Source organism: Rattus norvegicus, chromosome 15, assembly GCF_036323735.1.
Source record: "Rattus norvegicus strain BN/NHsdMcwi chromosome 15, GRCr8, whole genome shotgun sequence".
In the NCBI taxonomy this organism is placed as follows: Eukaryota; Metazoa; Chordata; class Mammalia; order Rodentia; family Muridae; genus Rattus; species Rattus norvegicus.
Genome location: NC_086033.1, coordinates 104,745,643 through 104,767,115, shown reverse-complemented (window position 1 = coordinate 104,767,115; position 21,473 = coordinate 104,745,643). Strand labels below are relative to the sequence as shown.

At 50.0% G+C, this 21,473-nt stretch overlaps 1 protein-coding gene across 6 annotated transcripts in view; it reads right to left on the bottom strand.

The window, feature by feature from the left end:
* Farp1 (FERM, ARH/RhoGEF and pleckstrin domain protein 1) overlaps positions 1–21,473 on the bottom strand; it is a 238,953-nt gene that overhangs the window by 3,033 nt on the left and 214,447 nt on the right. For all 6 annotated transcript variants that reach the window (XM_017599720.3, XM_006252472.5, XM_006252475.5 and 3 more), the window contains 9 exons: positions 10,821–10,902; positions 7,611–7,848; positions 6,666–6,796; positions 5,314–5,382; positions 5,069–5,158; positions 4,434–4,516; positions 4,242–4,354; positions 3,651–3,817; positions 875–982 (listed from right to left, as the gene is read on the bottom strand). In XM_017599720.3, coding sequence (XP_017455209.1) covers positions 875–982; positions 3,651–3,817; positions 4,242–4,354; positions 4,434–4,516; positions 5,069–5,158; positions 5,314–5,382; positions 6,666–6,796; positions 7,611–7,848; positions 10,821–10,902 — 1,081 coding nt within the window. The remainder of the gene's footprint in view (positions 1–874; positions 983–3,650; positions 3,818–4,241; positions 4,355–4,433; positions 4,517–5,068; positions 5,159–5,313; positions 5,383–6,665; positions 6,797–7,610; positions 7,849–10,820; positions 10,903–21,473) is intronic.

Below are 21,473 nucleotides of genomic sequence, written 5' to 3'. Positions count from 1 at the left end.
GGTAGGGTTGCTGTTCTAGTCAAGGCTTCCAGCTTGGGGATACGCTGAATTGGAGGAAGCGTATCTTGAGCAGTGTGCCTCCAGGAAGAGGCATGCTCTTGTCTCCTTTCTTAAGGGCCAGTCCATTAGAACAAGTCAGGCATCTGGCTAGAAGGACACCCCTGGGTGTGTTCACCTTAAGATAATGTATGCACACCTTTCTCCGTCTCTGCCCCATACGTACCACAGTGTGTGGAGTCATCGAGAGGCCTGCCTTCCTGAGTCTCGACTCAGAAGGGCCAAACTATTCTCTTTCTCGTTACTTTGGTGTGATGGTTGAACACAAGTATGCTTTAGGCTGCCCTCTCTTTTTTTATAAAGCTCTTGTCCCTCCCAGCCCTGTGGCTGACTTCCATGTCAGCCTGTCTCTTCCCTTCTCCCAGGAAGCTGTGGGATGGAGAGCTTACCCAGCCTGGTGCTCTCTTAGATGCTGTGAATTGTCCACCAGCTTCTGTTTGTCTATTCTCTGTCCCTGAGCATCTGTTTATGTCTACTCTTAAGTTCAAGAACACCAAGAGGGGACTCCCAAGACTGGCGCTGACTTCTCTCTCCTGCCTTTTATTTCTTACGCTGGCAGAGTAAAAGGCTTGCTTTTGCCCCCTCCCCTCACAGAGCAGTAGCTAGTAAGACAGCTTGTCTTTGAGTAACTGGATGTCAGTGTTCATTTAGAGCTGAACATCTCCGATGAACATGGCTGATCCTGGAACCCTGCATTTCCCTACATCGGATGCTTTGTGCCCGTCAGGTGCAGCAGGCTCAGGCTCAAGGAGCCGTTGCCCTGTGTTAAGCAGGCATACTTCAGGTTAGGGCCAACTGCCCCGTATGGGGCGCTTACCTGGTGTGATTTGTAGAAGAACAGGCAGAAGTTGGTGAATACCACCCACAGCTTCTGCCAGCCATTGCTGTTCTTGAACTTTCTCAGCAAGTTCCCAGAGAGCTGGTTCTGAGAGATAGTCGGGTGGGGGAGGGATAGGAGGTGGTTAGAAACAGATCAGTGACAAGCGGGGGAGTCGGGAACAACCCTTCCGTGGCATTCTCTGCATCTCAAGAGCCGGGTAGCCTCTGTGGGTGGCTCTGGAGTCCCCAGCACTGAGCACAGGTTTCCCACAACAGACACCGTTTGTCATCAGGCTGTATGAAGAATTCCTGTAGCTTGTCACAAGTTAATCCCTGCCCTCCCACAGGTGTGAGTCCTTGCAGTCACCCTTGGATGTCATCGGGGAGTTATGTGGTCAGTCAAAGTGGGGCTGGGAAGGGCCCTCGGTCCTATGTGAGTGGCATTCTAAGGAACTGATTCGGGGACACCAAACAAGAAGCAGAGGTTAGAGTGGGCGTCTGTGACCAGATGGCCAGCCAGTGAGCTGGAAAGCGCACAGCATCCCTACAGGGAAGAGGGCCTCGAATGCAGGCTGGGGTTCTGGATTTCTACCACATGAACTGTGAGAAGTCATCTAACTGGGACTGAGGTCTTTCCCTGGAAGATGCATGTCTGTCAGCATAGACCTGTGGAGTGGTTCTATGCTGCCACCTAGTGGGAAGGTTCAGAAGCCACTCTCCCAGTCACCACATCCCAGCATGCTTGTTCATGAATCCTTGCTGTGTGTAGTGAAGGCCAGGACGCAGCACAGAACTGCACCAGCTCCAGACAGGGGAGAGGTCTGTGTCCACCTCCTGACAAGCCAACCGTTCACCCCGCTGTCACGTGACATGAGCGGAGGGCAGGGAAAGAAAGCGGGAGGTGTACAGCAGTGAAGGCTAATTGGTGTCACCTGGCAGTTCATGGAGAACGGCTAGATTGGCAAATTGAGCATCTGTTACCTCACAGCTCAGCATCCCGGGCTGAAGGGGCAGCTCTGTAGCACATTGTTCTTGCAGGAGGCCTGAAGTGGGTTCCCAGCACCCACACCCGTGGATCATAACCGTCTAGAATCGAGGATTCAACACCCCCTTGGCTATCACAGGCATGGCGCTCATGTGCATATAACCCCACCCCCTGCTCAGACTGATGAGAGATGGAGAAGTGAGCTGAGAAGGGATTCTGTCTGAAGAGCTTCAACCATCCACCCATCTGGCTGCCACTACCTGCCTGCAGGGGGGACAGGGGAGTTCTGGGTAGTGGCAAGCCTTGTTGCCCATGAGACAGACCTAATAAGCCCTTCTGTCTGGCCCTCCTTTCAAAACTCTCTCGAAACAACGTCACTGGTCTGTTACTGGGTCCCCTCTCACCAACCCCAGTGAAGCTAGTGTCTGGCCTGTCACTTGTCACAGCACTCTGCCCTCTTAAAGCTGAGCCCACGTTCACATGAGCGGCAGAATCTTAAAAGTGAAGCATCTAGGAAGTGGGGCCAAGAGAACTTCCTGGCAGCATCACACGGTCAGCATCCTCGTGGAGCGGAGGAGCTCCTTCTAGGAGGACTACCTCCCCGGGATGGTCATCCCCAGGACGGTCCTCCCAGGACGGTCCTCCGCTGCTTTCAAGCACAGGTCCCCGTTTCTACCGTGACCTGCCTCACCTGCAATGCCCTCACACACAGGCCAAGATGAAGGGTGACGTGGAGGAAGGGCAGCAAGTGGCAGCCTCTTACTGGGCAGGGCTTGGCAGTGTGATCACAGGACACAGGGCTAGATACTCACAGGAAAGGGAATGTGTATGGCAGTGCCAGGGTCTTGGCTGGGGCCCCCTGAAAATGTCTTGGGGACACAGCTCTAGTAGGAAACTGTGGAACACCATTCCAAGACTCTTTGGAGTATCCTAAGGAATGTGCGTGTACATCTCCAATCTCTAGATCAAAGAACCAACAAACCACTACCATCTTTGGCTCAGTCATGTGACATTAGGCGGCCCAGGCATGCCAAGAATTAGAACTTTGTACACTTTAAAGAACCGCTGGAGTCTTTTCTGTAGAAGCGCCCCCTCTTACCCCCTCGGGGCCAGAGTTGGAGACATTGAAGACATAGAAGGCACGGGCAGCCACACAACTGGAGGGGACCAGGGAGCCTCGTAGCAGCAAATGCTGTGGGGAGTGCAACAGGAGAGAACTTTGCTGTTCCCAAGCCTGCCAGGTCATGCAGTGGCTACTTTGAAGTGGGATGGAGAAAGGTCTAGAAGGTATGTGTAGTGATCCAGTGCAAGGCTTACCTTCAAAGCAACTTTTCAGGCACAAGTTACTGAACCCATCTAGCAACACCTGCCCTGGGGTCCCTTCTTGGATGTGTCCTGTGAACTGTAACCGTGCCCTGCTAGAAACACCTCGTCCCCTTTCAGACCTGGCTACCCCCTGGGTACCTTATTCCACAGCTGCCATGGTGTGTGGGGGGCTATTGGTTGGGTATAGGCTGTAGAGGAGCAGAATCTTGCCCTTGGCTGACTCCACAGAAAGAAAAGAAAATGTGGAGAACAAAGGAAGTGAGGAGGCTCACAGCGGCAGGAAGCCAGATGAGGGGGAGCCGTGCCACCCTGCCCCAGCTATAGGGTGGCTACAGCTCCTTATACCCTTAGGCTGGCTGTTCTGCTCCCTGCTGATCGCAGAAAGGCGCTCAGTGGCTGGGCAGAGGCTCCTAGGTAAGCTCGAGGCTGGAGGTGAAAGCTAGCTCAGGTCCCGTTTCCATACCTCCACGGCAATGCTGAAGTCCACCATGGAGACGCTGGTGCTGCGATGCCAGCACACGTGCACCATGGTGTTGCCACGGTGAGGGGCCTGGCGCTCCAGCGAGGTCCGAGAGGCGCTCAGGTCGTCTTCTGACTCCTGGTCAGCAGCTGTGGCTTCATCCGGGGACTCTGCAGGATAAAGGGCAGTACTGGTGTTTCTCTTCCCTAAGACCAGCCTGGAGTGATGGCAAGGCTGCAGGTAGGGACTCCCATTGTGGTCCTCCAAGGGACCTCCCAGAATCCCCCCTGCCCTGGCTGGGATCCTTCCTGTATGTAGACACCGGGCCTGCTTCCCCCTCTGTGAATACCGGCTATTACGGGGCAATGTTGGCTTGGAAGAGATGACACCCTGGTCTCTCTCATTCTCAGGAAGGATCTGCTTTTAGACAAGTTTCTTCTCCTTTAACACTGATCCCTAAAGCATGGATAGGAGGCCTCCCTGTTAAGGGTTCTGTGTATGGTGTTCTGTAAAGCAAAGCCCTTTTCTCTCTCTCGGGGGACAGTCCTTGTATGGCCTTGGGCTCTACCCGAAGGACACATCCACACCACTTACTGTTGTCAGGGGGGCTGCTGGCGAGGAGTTCGGGGGTGGGCCCATTGCTTTTCTCAGCCAGGTCAATGGCCATCTGGATGTCCTCCAGCCATTTTTCCATCTCTGATCGGGAACTGAAGACAGAGATGACATCGGCTTGTCAGACCACAGCCAGTCAAAGGCAGGCAGTAAGAGGTCAGGTTCAGTACTTACCTGGCGGCCACGATGATGGACTGCCGCTGGCCCCGCAGGGTCAGGCAGTGGGGTACGCCCCACTCCTCCTCACTCTCCTCGATCTGTGGAAGGAGAGTTTATCCAGTCACCGCTGGGCAGTACGCCAGGCACCTGGTGCATTTGTAGACACTCACCAAGCTGGCTACCAGACCAGTAAAGACAGAAGTCAGAGTGGGACTCAGGCGCCAGAGGAGCCGTTTCCACAGTCAGGGAGGACGCTCTAAGGCAGAACTCAGAAGGCCAAGGGACACTGCATTAACTCCTTTTGACAGCCCAAATACCTCCTCTCTCTCCACCTTCTGAGAAAGTTGACATAAGCCAGGTCCTTGTGCAGAGGCAGGTGCCCTGTGGATACCTGGTGACCTGGATGGTGTGGGGCCTGCCTACCGTCAACCTTGGTGAGGAAGATTGGCGTTTTCCTCACTGAATAGGCAGCTAGGACCAGCCGAGAGACAAGAAGGGCAAGCTCGTTTCATACGACCCACTCCCTCCCCGGACTCTACAAAGACCACCCTGTGGCCTCACATGGGCAGACGAGACCGTGTGTCCTTGCTAGTGGACTCCCCGAAGGATCTGCTCTTCACAATGGGGACATGCCCGCCCTGGACACTCACCGTCATGCCATAGAGCGGGAGCTGTCCGTGGACTTTAAACTGATTAGATGCCGTCAGTCCCCGGCTGGTATACAGCAAGACATCGTTGAACTAGGGGTACAAGCAGAAGCATGTGGGCCGGATGGGTCCCTCTTACCTCCCAGGTCCTCCCAGAGGAGTGGAGGAGGGCTAGCTTCAAGACCTTCCTTGCCCACTGGCAACATGGTCCTGGGACTGCCGAGGACAAACAGGCCTGCCCCACTCACCAGGAAGAACATGCGCTGTTGAAGCCCCTTCCCGGAGAGCTTGCTGAGGCTACCCAGGCGGATGAACTCCTGCAGAGCAGACGGACCTCAGTTTACTAGGAGGGTGAGAGTCTCGGTGGTGCCTGCGTTCTGGCCTCCTCAGCCCTCACCCTGCTCCATGACAGTATACTGCTGAGCAGTGATCAGTGAGTGAGTGTGTGTGAGTGTGTGTGTGTGTGTGTGTGTGTGTGTGCTGTTCCCGGCCTCCTTGCTGTGAAGTCATGGCTAAGCGCCATCTCTCTCGTCCCCAGCAACCTTGGCGGCAGGCAGCCGGGGGACAGGGAGGATAGTACTGAGGGTGGAAGAATCTTCCCCACGCTCAACAGTCGTGGTCTTTAGGGACCAGTAGCTGTCGAGTGTGAATGGCAATGCAACAGGATCTGAAGGGCTTTGCCTCTCCAGCCTTGCCTTTCTTGAACTCCAGATTCCCAAGAGCCTGTATCTCACAGGAGCAGGCATATCAGCAAACAGTGTTTTCAAGATGGGGTCTCTCTCTCTCTCTCTCCTTCCCCCCTCCCTCCTTCCTTTTTCTTTTTCTTTTTTTAAACACAAGGTTTCACCACATAGCCCTGGCTGGTCTAGAACTTGCTATATAGACTATCTGGTCTGAGTGGAGTGTGACGTCTGAAATCCTAGGTGAGGGAGGCAGGAGGACCAAGAGTTTGAGAGCAGCCTGGGGTAGAGATCAGGGGCCGAGTGTGCCCAGGACCGGGCTGGGGCAGGCTATGAACACAGCCACCCATCCCGTAGAGAACCAGGTAGAGTGTCATAAATGATTGAATGATTATGTCTCCTGAATGATGGCTCCCCCTGCCCCCAAGGAGCTTAACAGAACAAATGTGGGCTACTTCCTATCTCCCCATCCCCTCTGGGCTGGAAAGAATGTGCAACATTAGTCACACAAACCCTGAGTGAGTTTCCGACATGGCGTCAGCAGGGCAAGGGTGTTAACAGTGTAATCAAACACAGCTTGTCCATAACTGTTCATCCCATGGAGCTCGGACCGTGTGTGTGTGTGTGTGTGTGTGTGTGTGTGTGTGTGTGTGTGAGAGAGAGAGAGAGAGAGACAGAGAGACAGAGAGACAGAGAGAGAGAGAGAGAGAGAGACAGAGACAGACATAGTATTGGACCCTAAGCTTTCTCTGTCTTTGCAATGTATGTGTCTGGAGGAATGGGCCAGGGAGGGCGGGACATAATTAAGCACATTAACCAATCAGGAAGCCAGAGCTAAGTGAGTGACTGCTGGCACACACAGCAGCCAGCTTAGCCTTCCAGCCCTTACTCTCTGACATTACCCAACACCTTGTGCCTACCCTTCCTGGGATCACAAGATTGTCAATGCCAATCAGATCCTTCTTGAGCTCATGCAGCTTCTGGAAGTTCTCCATCTTGATCATGGTACCGTGCAGCTGTGCCACCATCTCTGTGATCTCTGCCAGCGCAGCTGAGGAAGGGAAACAGGCTGCAGCTTAGCGCAGACGGGACCCGCAGCCAGGCCCTCAGGACGCACTTACCCCAGGATGTTTTGCCTCAGCCAGTGCGCCACGCTCCACCCTCAGACATTACTACACAGTTTGGTCCAACAGACATTTGCTGGGCATCCACTGGTCAGCAGGATGGGAGGAAGCTCAGCGGGGGAAAAAGGGTGTCTTAGCCCCATGGTGCTCATGCACAGAGGTGCCCAGGGGCAGGCTCTTCACCGGTTGGTCTCTGTATCCTGGTCCCCGATCAGCCAGGCTGCCTTACGTCTTAACAGGTAACACTCGAGCCCATTTAACTTTTAAGGACGAACGAGTCCCACTAGTAACTAGAGAAACAGAATGCAAACTGGCCAGGCCTGCAGAGGGGTCCCAAACCCTGCCCTGCGGTTGACTTGCTCAAAGCTGGGAGAGGCCTTTAGCCATCTCATCCTGGCACAGCTGATGGTAATGCCAGTGGTGTGAGACAAGATGGGAGAGAGCAGCATTTAGGCAGAGGTCAAGGCGCCTGCCCTGGGTCCCCACAGTGGGCCTGTGGTGGGAGTACTGAGTCTCAAACAGGCAGGTAGGTTGGGTACAAAGACAGGGTGTGTTCTATCAGGGAAGAAGACAAAGTATTCTACCAGCATCACCTTCCCATGGGGAGATCAGCTGGAACCATCACACAGGATGGAACCCTGGGATGCTACAACATTAAATGGCCCAGAGGCCCCCAGTAAGATAGCATCCCGCTGTGGGCACGCAAGCACAGTGGCGTGGGTGGTGTGCATGCATCCTTACCTCTGCAGTCCCTGAAGTCGGCATGGTTCGGAGGGTGATGCTTGCACAGCCTCTCCAGGACCTGCTTGTAGTGCATGAGCCGGTGCAGCGGGCGCAGGAGGAAGGTGTTGAGCGGCAGGTAACACACCTTCTGCAACTCGAAGTCTCGGCAGAAGTGTTCCAGCCGCCGGGAGCCCTTGATGGAGGTCTCCAGGGCCTCCAAGGCCTCGCTGTGCTTCCAGAGGTGGGCCGCCAGGTGCTTAGGGAGGAAGCAGATGGTCGTGTCAGCACGTGCCCACCGGCGTGAGTGTGAGAACTGAGGAAACCTTTGCACCCGTGGTTTTTACACGTTTTAGTTCTTGCATGTTGCTACTTTATTATTTCAATGAGCTACTAAGCAGGACACAGAAGACTCCGTGAAGACAGTGACTAGTTTAAGACACACCTACATTAGGAAATGGATGAGCTACGGGAGGAGTTTCAGAGCCTAAATGTTCTCTGGAAAATTAGAGGCAGTGCAGGGTGGGCTTGCGAGGCCAGGCTCTACTTTCTCTGTGTGCACTTTCAAGTGCCTTGGGCATATGTGGGCTGATGCTGGCAGGTGGGTAGTTTACGTTGTGGGCTGGAGACCACGTACTGCAGAAAGACCTGACTGTCATAGGGGGGATAAAACCATAGGCTAGGCTGTCCTGGTCATGTTATATTCAGTGACACGTTCTGACACGGTGACAGCACTGTGCAGAGCTCAGCTGAACTCAACACACACAGTGAGGGCACATGCTCCTGTGCACTGGCCAGAGAGCCAGCTGAAGAGCCAGCTTAGCATGTGCAAATACAGACTGGTGCCTGGGGGCGGGGAGGGGGGAGGGGGTGGGGCAGCAAAGCCACAGAGAGCAGGCATTGCTGCTAACCCAGGATGCTACATTTCTAAAACGGTCTGCTGCTTCCCTCCACGCTTCCTAAGAATTCTTTAATACCAACAATAAAGACCAGAATAAAACAAGATGATCAAACAAACCCCATGCGACTCAACGAGCTCCCCACAGACTATTTTTGTTTGGCTTGCACAGAGCCCCACAATGCAAATCCTTGCGGTTAGCATGGTGCTGAAATGCCATAGAGGCTGGGGAGGCTGGCCGAGCAGAAAATGTCGGACCATGGACTAAGGGCCGCAGTACCTAGCACAGAAGGTATATTTCTAGTTGTCCATGCCGGTTAATGGAGAAGGCAGAATTAGCAGCTTTTGGTGGAAGGGCAGTGGGGGGTCCTTGGCAATCAGGGCTGAGAAGGCCACGTGGTGGCTGGTGATGCCCCTGGGAGTGGGAGGAAGGGACATACGAGTCTCCCCCACCACTCCTGAATCCTGCAGCTATGCCCCAGGTAAGTGAGAGCTAGAGTGGTCTGAGAAAATGTGGCTGGAGAAGAGCCATCTCAGGATTGGCCAGTGACTGGGGTACAGCTCTCAAGTCAGACCATGGAAGAAAGAAGCTAGCTGGTCAGGCTGCATCTGTACCATTTAACCCCAGGATACTCTGCAGAAGATAAAACTGAATCTGTGAGAGACCCAGTGGCAGGCACAGAGAGCTTAGCTCAGATAAGGACGTACTCTCACAGCCCAGGCTGGCCTCAAGCTTGAGGTCTTCCTGCCTTGGCCCCCTGAGCAGCTGGGATCAGAGGACAGTGCCGACAGGTCCACAGGCATCGATTAAAAGGACTCTGTATGACGTGGGACTTTTCTTCACACTCGGAATGTCTGGAACCAAGAGTGAGCCCCAAGCGGGTAGAGGCCGAGACAGTGGTGATACTGCAACGCTGCTTCATCAATCTTAGCTGTATTAGTTACATCAATGGAAAATATTAAGAATAGTGAAAACCATGAGTGTTGTGGGGGAGGATGGACCCTATACACACTGTACTGAAAAAAACAAAATATATTTTTAAAAGGCTCCTACAGATATAAAGATGCCCGTTCTTCTAACCCCGAGTTCTGTGCACCCACCTCACAGGGCTAAGACGTGGCTGTGGGACTTGCCAGGGTATGCTTGCCTTCCTGGATTGATTCCTTACTTCGCAATCTAACGCAGTCTCTCTCTGATGCTGCCCCACACTGCAGCACGGTGTGCTTTAGATATGGTCAAACACGGATGCTTCAGGGTCTACTGAGTTACACGCTAATCTTCATTAAGAAAGTGGGGAGGGCTGAGGACGTGGTGGTGAAGGAGAGTGCTTTGTGATGTGAAATGAGGCTTTAGGTTCAACCTTACACAGCACCATGAACATGCATGTACACACACGCACACACATATCATGCACACACACGCACACACACATATCATGCACATATCATGTATACACACACGCACATATATCATGCACATACATACACACACGCACACACACCCCATACATACCCACCATATACATCACACACACCCTCTACACCCCATAACAACACACCACACACACACAACTGCACCCCACACAAAGCAGGAAGTTGACAAGAAATGTCTTGAGCAGCTCTTCATCTCAACACAGACAAATGGAATAAATTCAAGCCTCACAGAAGTGTGGGTGCCCTCCTGCATAGTAGGTCCTCTTTACCACAGACAGCTGGCTGCACCACAATGGTGGTAACGCATGTGGCTGCCTTCTTAGGGATCATTCCTTTCCTGGGACAGTTATCAGGGACTGAGGGACCAGCGTGCCCCAGCTGCTGAGATTTGACATATCTTAAAAAACGCAAACACAGGTGTGTTCAGCAGACAAGCAAAGCCTTCTGGGCATTACAGGCATCACTGATGTGTCCAAATGGACAAGTAATAGTCTTAGACAACACTAGGAGAGGATTGTGGGTTAATGTGCCTTAGCTCTCTTGGGTACACTTACATTGTAGACGCTGCTGTTTGGGTTTGAAGACACGGAATTTACTAGAAGGCCTAGATAGTCTGGCATCTAGGGCTTGGTCGCACAGTCAAAACGACTGAGGAAACATTCAGCAGAAGCATTGTCTGCGTCGTGGCTAAGGTCGTGAGTGATCTGTGTATAAGTCAATGCCCATGGCTTATCTGTAGTGCAGAGCTTGTGAACCAGAGAGAGGTTATGCTTTCCCCAGTAACGTGAATAGAAAGGTGAATGGTCGGACTGTGTGGTCACCCCTGGGTGCTTTGTCAAGCTTGACAGGTCAGGTGACTGGTACCCCCTCACCCCCACCCCAACCCCCACCCTGCTCACCTTCATGCCCTGAATGTTCTTCAGCATGACGTCCCCGATTCTTTGGTAATCTCCTCTGATGTGGGCGTTTGAGCGGCCTTCCCTGGGGCAGAGAGGTGGACACGCAGAGTTAGCAATGAGACACCCACTTGGATGTCTCTCTTCCGATCGCCAATCTGGATTTCTACCCAGTGGTTCCTATGTATTTTTCTGGGGAGCATTAAGTGCTGAAAGACTTCTAAGTTCGCCCCTGGTTCAGTAGAGAATTCCTCTACTATCCAGGCATGATTCCAGCACTTGGGAAGCTATGGTAGGAGGGTTGTGAATTCAAGGCCAGCCTGAGCTGTACGGTAAGACCCCGTCTCAAAAACCAAACCAACAAGAGATCTCCATTTGTTTTACAAAGAGAACCATGGTTGGGTCTGATGGAAATAATTGTTTCCTTCTACACATGGGTCATGAGGTCAGTCAGCATAAATGACACTTGCACCAGTTGGCTTATGAACTGATTCCACCCATGGGACCGAGAGACACTCACAGGGAGCAAGACACTGCCCCCAAATCAGGGACTCTGTTCCCAAGAACCAGAAGCAATGGACCTCCTGTAGGACCCTAACCCTAACCCCTAAGGAAGGAACATTGTGACTGAGGACTGTCAGGAGATCCATTCCTGGAGTGGGAGGGGCAGATGACAGAGTGGCAGGATGGGTGGCCAATTGGAGTGGGCGTGGGGCCCTCCCTCACACACACACAGGCCACAGAAAGTGAACAGGTCTCTAGAGCACTAGGGTACAGTGCCTCAACAGGCATTCCTAACTCAGGGCTCAACTAGCAAAGAGAGAATGGTAGTGTATTTGCTGACCATTGCCCTGTGAGCACAAAGTTGAGCGGCAAGCTGTATCTTTGTCATTTTATCTCTAGCTGAGGTACACAGAAACTTGCTTGTCATGAGGCCATGAGCTTGCACTTGGCTGTGGCAGTTTAGTCTCGAGGGCTACACTTGTACCGCATGTTCACCTCCTAATTTAGTGGTAGGAATGGAGTAATAACCTAGGCATACCCTGACATCCCCTGGTATGGCTAGCCAGAGGCAACTTATAGGCAAGAGACAAGCTAAACAAGAGAAATGCTAAGAACCAGGCACGGGATGTCAGACTGAATGCAAGTGCTGCCCAGAGAGAGAGAAAACAACACAACAACAACAACGAGGAGGACAAAACAGTGTCGGGGAGCCGAGGTTTACAGAGATCTGGGAGCTCCTGATCCTCCAGCAGCGAGGAGAGATTTCTGTGGGGGGCATGTGAAGCCTCTATCTGTGGCTCACCAGGGATCTGCGGGGAACCAGAGTAGGGGTAGGCAGGGTGTGCACAGTCCTCATAAATCAGGTTCAGGAGCAGTCACATCTGCAGACTAGAAACCCTCTGCCCCAGGTCTTGACAGCGCCACTCACCGGCACTACTGAACCCGTTCAGATGTGGCATGGAGCACACATGACACAGAGAGCGTTGAGGCAGTGTGAGGGTGTACCTGCTGTGCTCCCCAACCTTTCAAGCCTTCAAGCTCCATCCTTCCTCCTGGCTGCCGTAACTACCATGCTTCCTCTCCTCTCTACTTAAACCCCGATTCTTCCCCCCCCCCCCGCGCCCACCCTTCTGCTTACAAGAGGAACCCCCTTTGCTGCCGCTCTTCTGGCTGCTCCCAAGATGGCTGTGTCCTTTGAGGCTCCATAAAGAGTCACCCTCCCTTTCTGCTCTCTCCTCCGACATCCAGGTTCTCCTCTGCTACTCTCGGCTTCAATCCACAATGCCAATTCTATAAGTTACTGTTCTTCAAGCCTGCTGACTCAGGGGTGCATGTTTCTCAGACCTTTAGATGACCTGCTGGGGCCAACAGGACGCCCCTGGCAATCCTTGGCTTAGTGCTAAATCCTGTAAGGCCTGCTCACTATCCCCTCTCTCCCTGTGAATCTATGCTGTCTCTGGCATTTTGGGTTATTAAAATGGCTGGTGAGTATAACATGTGGCCATTTTGCCAATCCTGTTCTGGTTGATAATTTAATGATGGTTGCTCCACCTATCTATACACACTTGACGAAAGGAGGGAACTGGCTTCACAGGAAGTTTCTGCCTGAGGGACACCATCTGGTGGTCAGAGGTGTTCCTGCTGCACCCTCACCAGGGTGCCTCATTAGAATTGCAAAGTTCTCCCCACCCCAGCACCTTTCATACTGGTCCAAGAAGATGTTCTGTCAAAAGAAGACCCTTCTGCTACGCCAGATGGTCAGGCTCTTCACGAAATGGCACATACCCACCGAACAGAGGGGAGACACAGCTCACCCTGAGAGTTCCCGGAATCTACACGGATGGCCCAGAGTTTGCAGACAGGCAGACCATTTCGTGGCGGAGGTTCAAAGAATTCGAGTTAGCTGTTTCCAGGACAGTGGTTTGGGCTGAATGGGCAGGGATAGATCCAGGCGTCTACTAAAACAAGAACTTCCTCCTGCATGGCTTAATAACAGTCCATGACAAAATCAAGTATGTGCAGGGAAGGGTAAGGGGGTGGGGTGGGGCGGCAAGCTTAATACCTTCCCTCCCGCCATTAGAGGTGTGATCTCAAACTTGTGGGGATCCTTCTGCCTCCCTCAGCTCTCCAGGTTCCCAGCACAATGACAATGACACAATGACAATGACAACAATGAAATAACGTGGGGAGTCAAGGTTTACAGAGATCCGGGAGCTCCTGATCCTCCAGCAGCAAGGAGAGATTTACTTAAATCTGTTTACTTAAAAAATGCACTGGTATTAAGACCTTCAACAGGGGACTTCCTTCTTGTGTCTTCTTGCTGTCAGAACACATTGTCTCTGTCTCTCTGTCTCTCTGTCTCTCTGTCTCTCTGTCTCTCTGTCTCTCTCTCTCTCTCTCACACACACACACACACACACACACATCCCTGGATTCTTACTGTAGAGACAACACTGGGTGTGAAGTACTAATCAGTCCAAATGCAGCAGGAAGGCAAATCTGCAGGGCATTAGGTCTGGGTGATGTCATGGGAATAGGCTGCAGCTGTCTAGAGCTCTGCACAGCATAGCACATCTGTCTGCCCTGCCTTCCCACATCAGATAGAGCCCTGAGGCAGAGGGTCCAAACCCAGGGCAAGCCCACGGGACTGGGAACAAGCCTCAAAGTCTTGCTGCCTCACGAGGAATTCTCCAAGTCGACACGTCTAAGGCATTTATCTTACTAAGAACGGCCCGAAGGTCATTTTATTATCAAGAACATGAAAAAGTAATTATAACTTGTCCAGAACATCCTCTGGATGTTAACCCCAGAAGAAAAGGGTCCTTGTTTAGAAGGCAGGGCCATGTATTTGCTGTCTGGATAATTACTGCACTGTAACAGCCAAAAATTCTTTTGACAATTTCACTTAGGAAAACCATGATCCACACAATGTGATTAATTTACTTCCAGGAACGTCTATGTGTGGCCTCACGTGCAATGTCTACAATGGGTACACATGGAGACAAATAGCATGCATTTTTGGGTTTTCTGGTCCTGAAGGAACACTTGGACCCTTGTGAGCTGGTCAGTCACTTGGCAGTGGATGGAACAGGAAGGAAAGAGAAAGAAAAGGGCATGAAAGCCATCAATCACCAGTGGGCAAGCCCAACTCACAGTAAGGCTCCCTGGGTCGGAAGCTTATCTCCCAGCAGCCCTCACAGGGACAGACAGACAGATACTGCAGGAGCTGCTGGGAAAGCCTGTTAGAATAAGTGGACCTTGGTTCTCCTGCTCAAATCCCAACCTAGGTTCAATACACAATCCACTCAGAACCTGGAATGAGGTGTCTCGTAGCATGCCAATGGCCTGTCGCCATGCCTCCCAGTTCTCCATCGAGGGTACAGGAGGACTAGCTCTGAGGACCAGGTTGGAGACTCCTTACCAGTGAGAGCAGGGAAGGACTCACTCTGTGTCTCGAGTAACCCAGTGCAGATCTAAGCATGTCCATAACCCCAGTCCCCTCTTGTAACAAAAGGTCTATGATTAAAAAAAAAGCTTGCTTCCTGCCTCGAAGCAGGAAGGGCCTTCGAGAATGAGGGGCAGGGTATTCAGTATTCAAATCAAAATCTGACTGGACTCAAAGGGCCAAGGTCTCCTCTGGGCCTAAGTAGGATTTTCATCTTTAAACCAGGGCAGTCTTTTAGCGTATCCCACCCAGGCCTGCTGTGAAAGCTGACTGGATATAAAGGACCATTCCGCTTGTTTTCTGAGGCTTTGTGAGGGTGAGAGAAAGTGATTGAGACAGCATATAGCCAGCTCAGACAGGGTAAGGGGAGCCAGCTTGCAGCCACCTGCAATACCATGAGTGTGAGTGGAGTCGGTGTGCAGGCAGGGGCAGTGCCATGAGCTACACGCCTTGATGAGTCTATCTCTAGACAGCTTCTCTGTCTACCTCGGAGGTGGGGGTAGCTGTGTGTAACATTTTGCAAGTCATCTCGGACATGAAATTTCAAAGTTGGGTGGAATGTCCACCTTCCCAAGGTGGAATCCAGGTGACTTTCTCTGAGTGTGTTTGAACAGCTGAGTAAACGGAACTGTGCTTTCAAAAGAAAAAAAAAAGTGTCTCAGCCACTTCATTAGAACTCATCATAGAACTCAACAAACCAGTTACGGTCTTGAGGAAGGTGAAAGGTGGCTTTGGCTGGTCTGGCGTAGCCCCGGCCTCAACCTTCTGCTTGGGTTTGTTTGCATAGCCCAGAGGGACAAGAGTGTTGGCAGACTGGGGATGGCTGAAACATTCCAGAAAACCTTCTGACGTGATTTCTGCCCTGGGTTTTCCCACCGTTGACAGTCCCCCGTGGGCACGCCAAGGGTTGAACCACACATGTACCAAGTCTGAGGAACCTCTGATACGGAGAAAACTTTCTATTTTTTTCTTTTAACAGTGATAATGGCACCTGATTTAATTCCAGTACTCTGAAGGCAGAGGCAGGGAAATCCCTGTGAGTTTCAGGCCAGGCCAGCTTAATCTACAGAACAAGTCCCAGGAAAAAACAAACAAACAAACAAACAAACAAACAAAAAAAAAAAAACCAAAACCAAACCAAATCAAAACAGGAGAAAACCCCCAAAGCTAGAAAATAGCAGGGAATAAAACCTACAGTTTGACACCAGAACACGATGCAACTAGAGATGAGAGAGCGGGGCCTGCACAGGGAAATCTATCATGCTAGCAAACCTAAGAGTATTCAAATTCAGTTTACTTTTTAGAAAGCTCAGGTTGGGCTGGGAGATGGCGTAGTGGGAGAAGTCAGTGGCTGCCAAGCCTGAAGTTTCATTCCTGGGTCCCATTTTTTTGTTTGTTTGTTTGTTGTTTTTTTGTTGTTCTTGTTTTTAAAGCAGGAAGAGACTACTTACGTCTGCCCATCCCAGCATGCCCGTGGCAAGATGGGAGGTGCAGGCAGCAGGATCACCCGGAAGCGTGTGGGCCAGTTAGCCCAGAGTATGCAACACAACAGAAATAAGAGACCCCACTGCAGCAAAATGGAAGGGGAGAACCAACCCGTTATCCTCTGACCTGCACACGCCAACCCACACCTATATACCACACATGTATACAAGATCAAATTAAAGATCCAAACCCATCAGCTTTCCTCGTTTCTGTGTGGGCATACTATGTGAGGCTGGCTACCAACACTTGGTCTTTAAATGTATGACGCAGTATGCAGTCTTGTAAGGAGTATTTTCCCGCTCACGGTTTACAGGTGAGCGAGTACCGTCAGCGTCGGACAGCTGGATGTCTACCTAAGTGATCGATGCCAGGGCACTGTCAATGTGTGCTAGCACCGTGTTTTCCAACAGCCATTTTCCTGGTCCCTAAATTTGTTTCCTAACGACCTTAATTAACATCAGCCAACCTGTGTTTCCCATGTCATCATATATAAAAAGCATAAAACCTTTACCTAAACTTTCTGTCTGTCTGTCTGTCTGTCTGTCTGTCGTCTATAATTGTGTAAACTCCCTTCCTAATAAACTCAACTGTAGCCCCTTCTTCTCGTGGACTGTGTCCAGGCCATGGCTGCCTGCTTTATGTAGGCATCGCTGTCCCTTGTGCCCTCCAAAGCCAGGCTCTCTGGGACACTGGACCCTCCCGTGCCATCTGTGAGCAAAGCCCAACACACTTACTCCATCCATCAGCCTCTTGACCCTACCACAGAATGCTGGGGACGAGCTACTCGTGAAGAAAAGATTTACAGAGCCCACTCCTGGTTCACGCAGCCCCATGGCATTTTGAGTTGGGCATGAAGGCAGGTGGTAATGGTGTGACTGCTTGTTGTGACAAGCACTCACACTGCAAACCAGGAACCCGAGAGGACTGGCACCGACCCATAATCTCCCTTGGTGCCCTCCTCCTGAAAGCTGGATGGGTCCCCTCTAAGAGCTAATTTTGGGATCAATCCTTTAACGAACTGAACCACAGTCTGTCTCCTTCACACATGGAACTTGTCACACTGGTACAGAGGATAAAGAAGTGCAATTTGATTCACTCTGTGAAACGCAAACCATAGAATCCTACCTTCATCCTACCTTCACTATTTTCCATTTACTGGGTAGGGGTGTCAGCTGTTCCCCAGAAGCAGTTACCCTAAGAAGTACCTGAGAAATAAAAATTTCAGGGTTTCAACCCTAAAGTCCAAACTAAACAGGGCTGACAGGAGCCTAGAATCTGCATTTTTCAAATCCTTCCATGGCCTTCAAGCGTGGCCAGGGACGGAGTTTGCACCATGGATAACTACTTTCTGGAATGGACAGGCGCCCTCTGCTGGAGGGACCTAGAGTTGCAGCACTCCCCACTAAGGAGCTGCTCTGCTGGGCCTTATTGGAAACTCACTCCTGTTTTTGTTTTTTGTTTTTTGTTTTTTTAATTGGATATTTTATTTATTTACATTTCAAATTTTATCCCCTTTCCTGTTTTCCCCTCAAGGACTCCCTATCTCATCCCCCCTTCCCCTGCTTCTATGAGGGTGCTCCCCCACCTAACCACCACACCCTCCCACCTCCCTGCCCTACACTGGGGCATTGAGCCTTCACAGGACCAAGAGCCTCTCCTCCCATTGATGCCCAACAAAGCCATCCTCTGCTACAGATGTGTCTGGAGCCATGGGTCTTTGGCGGTTTAGTCCCTGTGAGCCCTGGGAGATCTGGTCGGTTGATATTGTTCTTCTTATGGGGTTGCAAACCCCTTCAGTCCTTTCTCTAATTACTCCATTGGGGACCCAGTGCTCAGTCCAATGTTTAGCTGCAAGCATCCGCCTCTGTATTTGACAGGCTGTGGCAGAGGCTTTCAGGAGACAGCTATCAGAAGCACTTGGTGTTGCAAATAGTGACTATATATATGGTGGATCCCCAGGTGTGGCAGTCTCTGCTCCACACTTTGTTTCCATATTTCCTCCTATAAGTATTTTATTCCCCCTTCTAAGAAGGACTGAACATTCACACTTTGGTTTTCCATTTTCTTGAGTTTCCTTGGTCTATGAATTGTATCTTGGGTATTCTGTGCTTTTGGGCTAATATTTACTTATCAGTGAGTGCATACCATGTGTGTTCTTTTGTGCCTGGTTTACCTCACTCAGGATGATATTTTCTAGTTCCATCCATTTGTCTGAGAATTTCATGAAGTCATTGTTTTTGATAGCTGAGTACTCCATTGTGTAAGTGTACCACATTTTCTGTATCCATTCCTCTGTTGAAGGGCATCTGGATTATTTCCAACTTCTGGTTATTATAAATAAGGCTGCTATGAAAATAGTAGAGCTTGTGTCCTTGTTATATGTTGGAGAATCTTTTGGGTGTGAAACAAGCTGGAGTAGTCATTCTAATATCGAATAAAATCGACTTCAACCAAATGTTATCAAAAAAGATAAGGAAGGATACTTTATACTTGCCAAAGGAAAAATCTACCAAGATGAACTCTCAAATATGAAAATCTGTGCTCCAAATGCAAGGACACCCACATTCATAAAAGAAATCTTACTAAAGCTCAAGCATACATCGTACCTCATACAATAGTAAGGGGAGACTTCAACACCCCACTCACATCAATGGACAGATCATGGAAACAGAAATTAGAGACACAGTGAAACTAATGGAAGTTATGAACCAAATGGATTTAACAGATATCTATAGAACAGTCCATCCTAAAACAAAAGGATATACCTTCTTCATGGTACCTTCTCCAAAATTGACCATATAGTTGGTCACAAAATAGGCCTCAAAAAAACACAAGAAGCCTGAAATAATCCCATGCATCCTATCAGATCACCACAGACAATGGCTGGTCTTCAACAACAACAAAAACAACACAAAGCCCACACACATGTGGAAGCTGAACAATGCTCTACTCAATGATAACTTGGTTAAGGAAGAAATAAAGAAATTAAAGGTTTTTTAGAGTTCAATGAAAATGAAGGCATAACATACTCAAACTTACGAGACACAATGAAAGCAGTGCTAAGAGGAAAACTCTTAACTCTGAGTGCCTCTAAAAAAAAACTGGAGAGAGCATACACTAGCACCTTGACAGCACACCTGAAAGCTCTGGAAGAAAAAGAGGCAAATGCACCCAAGAGGAGTAGACAGCAGGAAATAATCAAACTCAGGGCTGAAATCAACCAAGTAGAAACAAAAAGAACTATATACAAAGAATCAACAAAACTAGGAGTTGGTTCTTTGACAAAATCAACAAGATAGATAAACCCTCAGCCAGACTAAAAAGAGGGCACAGAGACAGTATCCAAATTAACAAAATCAGAAATGAAAAGGGAGACATAACAACAGAAACTGAGGAAATTAAAAAAATCATCAGATCCTACTACAAAAGCCTATACTCACAAAATTGAAAAATCTGGATGAAATGGACAATTTTCTAGACAGATATCAGGTACCGAAGTTAAATCAGGATCAGATAAACCATCTAATCAGTCCCATAACCCCTAAAGAAATAGAAGCAGTTACTAAAAGTCTCCCAACCAAAAAGAGCCCAGGACCAGATGGGTTCAGTGCAGAATTCTATCAGACCTTCAAAGAAGACCCAATACCAATACTCTTCAAACTATTCCATAAAATAGAAACAGAAGGAGCGCTACCCAATTTGTTCTTTGAAGCCACAATTACGCTTATACCTAAACCACAGAAAGACCCTACAAAGAAAGAGAACTTCAGACCTTATGAATTATCGATGCAAAAATACTCAATAAATAAAATTCTCACAGAGTCAAGGAACACATCAAAACGATCATCCATCATGGTCAAGTAGGCTTCATCCCAGAAAATTCACTCCTATGGCTCAACTCTGTCCTCTAGTACAACTGGACAATAAATAGCTCACTGTTCTCAGAGGACTAGCCTACAGGTACCAGAAAAGCCTGTCATGTGTTCGAGGCCAAGGTCTCTTTATTTTTCCAGTCATTTCATTTTGAATGGTATGCAACCTCATTGCTTCATTCCTCAGGTTGAATAATTTGGATTCAAACTGGCAGAGATCAAAGCTCCCTTTTGAAGTCTTTCACTTAAACTCAGCCCCTGCTGAAGTGGTGGGCCTGGGCCATCGATATCCCTGTGCCCCCATCCTCAGCAAGTCTGGGGCCTGTTAGTAAAGCCTGCCAACCCCTCCCCCAAGGAAAGGTCATTTTATATGCTAATGCACTGAGGGATGGGAGGGCTCTGCACAGTGGTCAGGCGTGGGACTCTGCTTTTCTATTAAGTGATATTCGATGGCTTTAGTCAGAGCTTCCAGAGAGAAGAGCCTCAGAGCGGACTCCTTCAGGACCTCACTGTCACTAGATGTCCCCCTCCTGGCCACTTCCGAGCAGGAAGAAAGGAGGGCACAGCTGTTGCTGCAGGAGCTGAAGCAAGCCTGTGCTATTTCCCCCTGCATTTTCAGATGTGTATCTGGTAGACAATCAACCCCCTGATGTGTGTGACCGCTGTGAGCTTCAAGGGCCTCAAAAAGGCTCACAATTTTTTTTTCCATAAAAGGTTCTATTTCAGGTGAAGTTACATCAGATTTCCCACTCTACAGTAAACAGAATTTTCCCTTTTTTTTAAATACTGCCATCTTCATCCCCTCCTCAGGGCCTTCTCTGGCGTTTAGAGGAGAGGCTTAAGCATTGTTTTGAACCACTCTTCCACTGATGGGTATTTAGATCATGCTCATGTTTTAATTCTGCGTTGGGTGTCTTCGCTCATGACATACCATGATATTAAACTATATCCTTATGGGGCTGCAGAGATGGGTCAGCAGTTAAGAGTTCTTGCAGGACAGCCATGGACCGGAGTTCAGATCCCAGGTAATGTCAGGTTGGTTCTTCTAATAGGCCTCTAACTTCTAACTTACAGCTCTAAGGGACCTGCCACTGTCTTCTGGCCTCCATCTGCTGACAGGTGAGCACCCCTGTGCACACGCAGGCATCTACACTCATGCAAGTATGTGCCTGAGTGCGCGCATGTACACACATACATACACACACACACACACACACACACACACACACACACACACACACACACACAAACAAATATCCTGGGGCTGTTACGATGGGTAAAGGTGCTTTCCAAGAAAGTCTGTTGTCCCAAGTTTGATCTCCAGAAACCCATAAAGGTGAAAGGAGAAGA